This window comes from Melanerpes formicivorus, unplaced genomic scaffold (assembly GCF_026170545.1).
Source record: "Melanerpes formicivorus ecotype bairdi unplaced genomic scaffold, bMelFor1.0.p_v2 SCAF_1442, whole genome shotgun sequence".
Classification (NCBI taxonomy): domain Eukaryota; kingdom Metazoa; phylum Chordata; class Aves; order Piciformes; family Picidae; genus Melanerpes; species Melanerpes formicivorus.
This window is the reverse complement of record NW_027143794.1, coordinates 38721-48228: the sequence shown is the minus strand read 5'-3', so window position 1 is coordinate 48228 and position 9508 is coordinate 38721. Positions and strand designations below refer to the sequence as shown.

The 9508-nt window shown below is 70.9% G+C and overlaps 1 protein-coding gene across 1 annotated transcript; it reads left to right on the top strand.

Annotated features, from left to right (window-relative positions):
* Positions 1–1388: 1388 nt before the first annotated feature.
* LOC137461218 (profilin-1-like) lies at positions 1389–7523 on the top strand (the record flags this gene model as incomplete). Its single annotated transcript, XM_068171057.1, is given in 6 exon segments — positions 1389–1516; positions 4860–5052; positions 6382–6407; positions 6409–6426; positions 6428–6815; positions 7483–7523. Coding segments are annotated over 6 exon segments (794 nt in total), but the record flags the coding sequence as incomplete, so codon positions are not given.
* Between the last annotated feature and the right edge of the window lie 1985 nt (positions 7524–9508).

The window sequence follows — 9508 nt, the reverse complement described above, 5'->3', positions numbered from 1 at the left end:
CCTCCCCCCTGGCCTCCCGTATTTGGGGGGGGTCCTCCCTCCAGCCCCCCCAGGGAAGCTCTGCAGGTCTTGGGACCTCCTCTCCCCCCCCCCCAAGTCCTTCCCTGCCCCCACTTGGGGGGAGGGACGGGGTCACGAAAATTGGGGGGGGGAGTCGCGATAATTGGGGGGGGGGAGGAGTCGCGGGGGGCTCCGCAATAAAAGGTGGGGGGGGGGGGCAGAGTCGCGACAGCTACGGGGAAGGATCACGATAAGGAGTGGCGATGGGAGCGGCGTGGGAGTGTGAATGGGAGACGGTCGCGATCCCGGGTCGCGATAAATAAGGGGGCGGCGGCTCCAGACAGGGTGCTGTCGTTTTAAAGGGGATGGAGTCACTATCGGGGGTGGTGTCGCGATAGGGAGGACGGCTGAGGTGAACACAAGGGGTCAGGCGGAGGCGTGGAAGGGCTCCACCAACCAGGGAGTATCGCGACAATGGGGGGAGTCACAATACCCTGAAGAGTAGTCACGATAGGGGGTGTTTTGGGGGGCGTGTGTGTCAACGACGGAGTGTCCGCGATAGCGACAGGGGGGAAGGGGGGAGACGACCCACAGTGGCAGGAGAGCTCCGTACCCACAGGAAGCTGTCACGACATCCCCACGGCTACCGCCCACACCGCGGCGGCTATCACGACATCTCGGGACGCACTCCGCCGCCGCGGAGGGCTCACGACACAAGGGACCTATCGCGATAACACGGGAAGGGAAAGCACGGTAAGGCCAGAGGCGCACCCACAGTGGCGCGAGGGCTCGGTCCCACCAGGAGGCTGTCACGACATCGCGGCGGCTACCGAGACACCGCTGGAGGCATCCCCCCGGCCGCGGAGGGCTCACGACACCAGGAAGCTATCGCGATAACACTGGGGGTGGGGGGGAGCAGGGGGAAAGAGAGAGAGGGGTGCAGGGGTCCTCGGGCAGCCTCCTCCCCACTGCCTTTCCCTCCCTTCCTGCTCCCGCCGGGCGCTGCCTGCCGCCCAACCCCCGCCCCCAGCCACGCCCTCCCCCACCCCCAAGCCCCGCCCCCCTAGCGCTAGCCCCCGCCCCCTCCCGGCCCCCGCCCCCTCGCTCGCCTATGAAAGCGGCGGCGCGGCGCTCGCGCCGCTCCCAGCCGCGCGGCGCCCCTCCCGCACTGCGCAGGCGCCGCTCCGGCCTTTCCCTCCTCCCCTCTCGAAGCTCCGCCCCCCTTTTCCCGCCTTTTTCCCTCTCGGCCCCCGCCCGCTCTCTTTCCTCCCCCTCCCCCACCCGCCCGGCTCGGGCTCCGCCCCCCTCTCTCCCCCCCCCCCCCCCCCCCGGCACCCCCCTCCCCGCCTCTCTCTCTCCCTCTCTCCCTTTCCCGCCGGCGCCATGAGCGGGGTGGGCGCCGTACGTGGAGACGCTGCTGGCGGACGGCACCTGCCAGGATGCGGCTATCGTGGGCTATCGCGATACCCCTGCCGTCTGGGCCGCCGCGCCCGGCAAGACCTTCGCTAATATCACGGTGAGCAATCGCGATAGTGAGCGGGGGGGGGGGGGAGGTAAGAGAGAAGGAACAGGATTTTGGGGGGGGGGAGGGGGGGAGGGGTTTCCCGCCTTGCAGCGGAGGGAGGCGGGGCTCAGCCCCCCCCCCCCCCCCCCCCCCCGGGCCCTGCCCCGGCGACGGCCGCCGGCGAGGGACAAAAAAGGGAGAAAAACGCCAGGGAGCTGCCAGCGTGGCCCGGCCCCCCCCCGCCCCCCCCCCGCCGTGGGGAGAGGGAGGGGGGAAAGGGGGGGGGTGGGGGAGGGTGGCCCTCGCCCCCCCCGGCCTCCCCTCAGGGGATTTCGGGGGTGCGGGGGGGGGGGGGAATCACACATCCCTGTGCCCCCCCGCCCCAGCTCCCAGCCCTTAACTCCCCCCCAAAGATCTTAGGGGGGGGGTTAGGAAGGGGAGGGACCCCCCCCGGGAGGGACCCCCCCAAGCCCCCCATGGATTGGAGGGGGGGGGGGAGGGGGGGAGCGGACACCCCTGACCCCCCCCTCGAAGATCTTAGGGGCGTAAGGAAGGGGTCGGGGGGGGAAGGGAATTAGGGGAGGGTCCCCCCCGGGAGGGTCCCCCCCAGCACAACACCCCCCAGGGGTTTGGGGGGGGGGGGGCAAGCAGACACCGCAACCCCCCCCAGAGATTGTAGAGGGGTTGGGGGCGTCACAAAGGGGCTGCGGAGGGGGGGCGGGGGGCAGCTCTACATTGCCCCCCCGCCCCAAGTGCTAGGGAGCTCAAGGGGGGGCGGGGGGGGCCCCTCCTGGCTCCCCCTCTCAGGGGTTTTTGGGGTGGGGGGGCTCAGGAGATCAGGGAGGGTCACATGGGGCCGGGGGTGGGGGTGGGGAAGGGTCTCAGCAGCTCAGGAAGCGCGCGGGGGGGAGAGGGGGCACCCCTTGACCCCCCCCCGCACCCATCAGTGTGGGAGGGGGGATGGGGAGCCCCCGGGAGTGCAGGACCCCCCCGCGGCCAATCCCTGACCCTAGAAGGGCCTCAGGCACCCAGGGCGTGACCCCAGGACGCTTCCCCCCCCCCACTTCCTCCCCCTCCCCCCCAAATCCGCCCTCAACGACCCCCCCGTGACCCCCCCCCCAAGACCCCACCTGAGACTCCCCCCCTCGTCATAAGAACGCAGAAATGCGGGGGGGGGGGTCCCCAGCGCCCCAATCTTTCTGCCCCCACGTGGCTCCACGACACCCCCCCCCCTCCCCCCCCCCACTTCCCTATTTGAATGTGGCCCCCCCGGACCCTTCCTGCCGACCCCCCGACCCCCCCCCGGACCCGTTTCCACCCTCCCCCAGACCCATTTGCAGCCCCCCCCCCCCCCCCCGCACCTCTCTTCTGCTGCCTACTCCCAAACTCCTGCGATCCCCCCCCCCCAAACTTCTCCCTCCCTCTACTTCTGACCCCCCTCCCCCCCGCACCCCCAACTCTTTGGAGCCCCTTCCCCCACGCCCTCCCCCCCCCCCCCTTTTGGGGTTCTTTTTGGGGGGGGGCTCTTAACGACTAAACATCTCCGGAATGTGGCCACTTCCCGGTGGGGGAGGGGCGGGCAGGGCCTTCCTGTGGGGGGGAGGGGCGGCGCGCGTGCACTCCCCCTTCCCCCTATTCCCCCTTCCCCCTATTCCCCCCCCCCCCCCTATTCCCCCCCCCCCCTATTCCCCCCCCCCCCCATTCCCCCAACCTTAACCCCATTACCCCTCCCCCTCTTGCCCCCCCGGAAATGAAGGGCGGGGGGGGGCAGGAAATTGGGGCCGGGGGGTTGCAGGAAGCTTAGGGCCGTTATGGGGGGGGGGGGTGTGACAAAGGGGGGGCAGAGAGGGGCGTTTTGGGGGGGGGTGTCCTTGGGGGGGTCAAAGGGAGGGGAGTTATTGGGGGGGGGACACCCTCAAAGTTTTGAGTCCTCTTATTGGGTTTTGTCGGGGGGGAGGGGGAGGGGGTCCCCAAGCTGGGGGTCCCTGGAGGGGTCCCCAGAGCTCTGTGTCCATTTTGAGAGGGGTGGTCTCCAAATGAGGGGTCCCTGGGGGGTCTCCCTTGGAGGTCCTTATGGGGGTGGTCTCTCCCTGGCCTTTGGGGGGGCTGTCCCCCCAAATCCCTGTGTCTCTGAGGGGGGGGCTGGGGGGTCCCCAGCCTCTTGGCTCCCTTATTGGGAGGGAGTCCCCAAACTGCTGAGTCCCTTGCTGGGGGTCTCTGGGGAGAGGGTCCTAGGTGTCCCCAGACTCTTGGGTCCCGGGGGGGGGGGGGTCCTGGCTATCCCCTCAGGCTCTGTCTCCCTTCCAGAATCCATGGGGGGGGGGGGGGGGGGCTGGATGTTGGGGGGTCCCTCTCCTGCTTCCTGTGTCCTAGGGGGTCTCTCACCTTCCTGTGTTGCTGGGGGGCTGCTGGGTGGACGTTAGGGGTCCCTCGCTGGTCCCCGTGCTGCTGGGGGGATGCTGGGGTCCCTCGGCTGGGTGCTGCGGGGCTGGGGGCTGTTGGGGTGGATGCTGGGGGGTCCCTCGGCCGGGGGTGCTGTGGGGCTGGGGGTTGTTGGGTGGATGCTGGGGGGTCCCTCGGCCGGGTGCTGTGGGGCTGGGGGGGTTGTTGGGTGGATGCTGGGGGTCCCAGGGGCCGGGTGCTGTGGGGCTGGGGGCTGTTGGGTGGATGCCTGGGGGTCCCAGGGCCGGGTGCTGTGGGGCTGGGGGCTGTTGGGTGGATGCTGGGGGTCCCAGGGCCGGGTGCCGAGGGGCTGGGGGTTGTTGGGTGGATGCTGGGGGTCCCTCGGCTGGGTGCTGTGGGGGCTGGGGGCTGTTGGGTGGGCGCTGGGGGGTCCTTCGGCCGGGTGCTGTGGGGCTGGGGGCTGTTGGGGTGGATGCTGGGGGTCCCTCAGCCGGGGTGCTGCGGGGGCTGGGGGCTGTTGGGTGGATGCTGGGGGTCCCTCGGCCGGGGTGCTGTGGGGCTGGGGGTTGCTGGGTGGATGCTGGGGGGGGTCCCTCGGCCGGGTGCCGAGGGGGGGCTGGGGGTTGTTGGGTGGATGCTGGGGGGTCCCAGGGCCGGGTGCTGCGGGGGCTGGGGGCTGTTGGGTGGATGCTGGGGGTCCCTCAGCCGGGTGCTGTGGGGCTGGGGGTTGTTGGGTGGATGCTGGGGGGTCCCTCAGCCGGGTGCTGTGGGGCTGGGGGTTGTTGGGTGGATGCTGGGGGTCGCTCAGCCAGGTGGCTGCGGGGCTGGGGGCGCTGCTGGGTGGGCGCTGGGGGGTCCCTGGGCCGGGGGGTCCCGCAGGCGGGCGGGGGCGGGGCGGGGGCGGGCCGGGGGGGCGCAGGGGCCGCCCCTGAGGCCGCGCTGTGGCCGGCAGGCGGCGGAGGTGGCGGCGCTGGTGGGGCCGGACCGAGGCCCGCTGCTGGTGAACGGGCTGACCCTGGGCGGCGTGCGCTGCTCGGTGATCAGGGACTCGCTGCTGGTGGAGGGCGAGCACAGCATGGACCTGCGCACCAAGAGCCAGGCCGGGGCGCCCACCTTCAACATCACTGCCACCATCACCAACAAGAGTGAGTGCCAGGAGCCCTGCCGGCCCCCTGCCACCCACCGGGGCCACCCCTCGCCGGGCCCCCTGCCATCCCCTGCCACCCCCAGGGCACCCCTGCCGGCCCCCTGCCATCCCCTGCCACCCCCAGGGCACCCCTGCCAGCCCTCTGCCATCCCTCTGTCACCCCATGGCACCCAGTGTGAGCCTCTGACACCCTCTGTCACCTCCTGGCACCCCCATGGCACCCCATGGCACCCAGTGTGAGCCTCTGACACCCTCTGTCACCTCCTGGCATCCCTCTGTCAGCCCAAGGCACCCAGTGTGACCTGGCATCCCTCTGCCATCCCCTGCCAGCCCTCTGGCATGCCCTCTCTCACCCCATGGCACCCAGTGTGGCCCCCTGAGACCCTCTGCCAACCCCTGGCATCCCTCTCTCATCCCTTGGCACCCAATGTGACCCCCTGAGACCCCTCTGCCAACCCCTGGCATCCCTCTCCTCACCCCCATGGCACCCAATGTGACCCCCTGAGACCCTCTGCCAACCCCTGGCATCCCTCTCTCACCCCTTGGCACCCCAGCCTGATCCCTCTGTCACCTCCTGGCCCCCAGTGTGACTCTCTGCCATCCCCCTGGCATCTCTCTGTCACTCCCTAGCAGCCAGTGCCACCCTTCAGTCCCCCTGCTTGCTCCTCATCCACCATCTGGCACCCCACCTTGCCCCTCCCCCCCCGTGCCCTCCTGTCCCCCCTGGGGGTCACCCCCTGGCACCTCCTGGCGGCTCTGTTAGCTTCCAGCCCTGCCTTGTGCAGCCTGGGTGCCCCTGGCCCAGCTGCCCACATCCTGGGGTCCCATTCTGTACCCCAGGGCCAGCCCTCCCAGCACCCCCTGGCGCCTCCCACCCCACTGCTCCCCTTGCAGCTTTCCTTCTCCCTGCCTGGGGCTCGGGGGGGCGGGGGGGCAAGGTGGGGAGGGAGGGAGCAGGGGGAGAGGGCAGGGAGAGAAAGAGGAAAGAGAGGGAAGAGGAGGGGGGAGGGAAGGGGGAGATGGGGGAAGACAGGAGGGAGAATGAGGGGGAGAGGGAAATAGGAGGGGGAGGGGGAAGTAGGAGGGGGGAGGGGGAAGTAGGAGGGGGAGATGGGGAGGCCAGGGTGTGAGGGATGAGGGGAAGAAAAGGGAGATGGAGGGGAAGGTAGGAGGGGGGGGGGGGACGGAGGGGGGAAGAGGGAAGGAGAAGAGAAACAGGAAGAGGGAGATGGGGGGGGGAAGGGAGGGATGGGGGGGGGAGCTGCGGGGGGGGGCCGCCCCCCCCTGAGCCGCCCCCCCCTGAGCCGCCCCCCGCCTCCCCCCGCAGCCATCGTGCTGGTGATGGGCAAGGAGGGGGGTGCACGGCGGCCTGCGTCAACAAGAAGTGCTACGAGATGGCCAATCACCTGCGGCGCTCGCAGTACCTGAGGGCGGGGCCACGCACGGACACGCCCCCTCCCGGACACGCCCCTTCACTCTTCGCCCCCGCCCCCCCCGTCCCCCCCTCTCTCTGTCAAAGCGAAGCGAGCCGGGACCACCCCCCCCGCAGCAGGGACCACCCCGGACCCCCCCGCCCCCCGCCCCCCTCATCGCCGCCACCACACACAGCCCCCAGCCCCCCGCCCCCACCGCTGCCGGCAGCAATAAAAGGCTTCGTGGGGAGCTGTGGGACTCCGGGGGGGAGCTGTGGGGAGCTGTGGGACTCCGGGGGCGGGGGGGGGGGCGCGGCTGGGATGTGTGGAGCAGTTGTGGGGCTGGGAGGTACTGGGCAGATGTGTGGGGCTGCGGGGCAGAAATGTGTGGGGCAGGGCTGTGGGGCAGAGCTCAGAGCTGTGGGGCAGGGGCCATGGGGCTCTCAGAGCCATGGGGCAGAGCTCAGGGCTGTGGGGCAGTGTCGTGGGGCTCTGAGAGCTGTGGGGCAGAGGTCAGAGCCATGGGGCAGAGCTGTGGGGCAGAGGCCAGAGCCATGGGGCAGGGCTGTGGGGCGGGGGCCGTGGGGGCTCTCAGAGCTGTGGGGCAGGGCCATGGGGCTCTGAGAGCTGTGGGGGCAGAGCTCAGGGCCCTGGGGCAGAGCTGTGGGGGCAGAGGCCAGAGCCGTGGGGCTCTCAGAGCTGTGGGGCAGACGTCAGAGCTGTGGGGCAGGGTCGTGGGGCTCTGAGAGCTGTGGGGCAGAGGTCAGAGCCCTGGGGCAGGGCTGTGGGGCACAGCTCATAGCCGTGGGGCTCTCAGAGCTGTGGGGCACAGCTCAGAGCCATGGGGCAGAGCTGTGGGGCAGAGGCCAGAGCCCTGGGGCAGGGCTGTGGGGCACAGCTCAGAGCCGTGGGGCTCTCAGAGCTGTGGGGCACAGCTCAGAGCCCTGGGGCAGAGCCATGGGGCAGGGCTGTGGGGCAGACGTCAGAGCTGTGGGGCAGGGTCGTGGGGCTCTCAGAGCTGTGGGGCAGAGGCCAGAGCCCTGGGGCAGAGCTGTAGGGCAGAGGCCAGAGCCATGGGGGCAGAGCTGTGGGGCAGAGGCCAGAGCCGTGGGGCTCTCAGAGCTGTGGGGCAGGGTCGTGGGGCTCTGAGAGCTGTGGGGCAGAAGTCAGAGCCCTGGGGCAGGGCTGTGGGGTGGGGCAGGGCCGGGTCCAAGGGTCATGGCCACACCCGGGGGGTCAGAGTCCACCGTGGGGCAGGGGGTGAGGCCCACGTCACTGCCCCCCCCCCCCCATCCCCCTCCCCTAGCCCCACAGAAGCCGCAGTTTGGGGGGCAGGGACTTTATTGGGGGGGGGGGGGGGGTAGGGGCTCACACCGAGGGGGTCCAGCAGCTGGGGGGGCAGGCAGCAGGTGGGGGGCAGGCAGGGTCCATGCTGCAGCTGTGGGGCAGAGAAAGAGGTTAGAGGCAGTGTGGGGGGGCAGGAAGGGACTTGGGGGGCAGGAAGGGACTTGGGGGGCAGGAAGGGACTTGGGGGGCAGAGGGAGCTCAGTTTGGGGAGCAGAAGGATCCTGGGGGGGGGAGGGCAGAGGAGACACTTGGGCAGGGAAGTTGTGGGGCTGGGGACGCTTCTGGAGCCGGGGGGGGGGAAGCTGTGGGGCTGGGGGGGCAGGGCTGTGGGGCAGCCGTGGGGCGGAAGCGCTGCCGGCGCCCGCCGTTTCCCTTATAAGGCCTGGAAGAGGCTGCGGGCGCTTCCGCCCCTCCCCCCCAGCCCCGGAATCCCTTCGCGGCGGGAGGGGCCCGGCCGTGGGGGGGGGGATGGGAATCTATGGGGCAGGAGCTGGGGGGGCAGGAGCTGGGGGGCAGGAGCAGCTCCCCCCGGGTTCCTGACTGGTGTCCCCCCCCCAAGTGCTGCTAGGTGGTGGGGGGGGGATGGTGGTCAGGGGCAGTTGTGGGGTAGGGGAGCGGCACTGGGGCAGCCATGGGGCACTTCTGGGGCACTGTGGGTCCCTATGGGGCAGCCATGGGGCGCTTCTGGGGCACTGTGGGGTACCCAGGGGCACTGTGGGTCCCTAATGGGGCAGCCATGGAGCACTTATGGGGCACTGTGGGTCCCTATGGGGCAGCCATGGGGCGCTTCTGGGGCACTGTGGGTCCCTATGGGGCAGCCATGGGGCACTTCTGGGGCACTGTGGGACATTTGGGGGGCACCTGAGGGCACCCATGGGGCACTGTGGGTAACCATGGGGCACCCATGGGGCACTGGGGGGCAGCCATGGGACACTGTAGGTAACTATGGGGCAGCCATGGGGCACTGTGGGGGGCACTGGCCCTGTCACCTCTGGCTCCCCCATAGCCCCTCCCGGGGCCAGGCAGTGCTGGCAGTGCCACAGCCCTGGGGCACCCCTGGGGCACCCCTGGGGCCAGCTCTGAGTCACCCTGGCATGCGTGGCACCCTGGGACCGTGGCACCTTGCTCTGGTGCCACCCAGTGCCATGGTGGCACCCCCAGGGCTCCAGACCCTGTCCTGGTGTCACCCAAGTGCCAGGTGGCACCCCTGAGGCTTCCACACCCTGTCCTGGTGGCACCCCCCTGGGCTCCAGACCCTGTGCTGGTGTCACCCAGTGCCAGGTGGCACCCCTGAGGCTCCACACCCTGTCCTGGTGGCACCCCTGGGGCTCCAGACCCTGTCCTGGTGGCACCCAGTGCCAGGTGGCACCCCTGAGGCTCCACACCCTGTCCTGGTGGCACCCCTGGGGCTCCAGACCCTGTCCTGGTGGCACCCAGTGCCAGGGTGGCACCCCCTGGGCTCCAGACCCTGTCCTGGTGTCACCCAGTGCCAGGTGGCACCCCCTGGGCTCCAGACCCAGTCCTGGTGGCACCCCCCCGGGGCTCCAGACCCTGTCCTGGTGTCACCCAGTGCCAGCTGGCACCCCTGGGGCTCCAGACCCTGTGCTGGTGTCACCCAGTGCCAGCTGGCACCCCTGGGCTCCACACCCTGTCCTGGTGGCACCCGCGGGGCTCCAGCCCCTGTCCCGGTGTCAC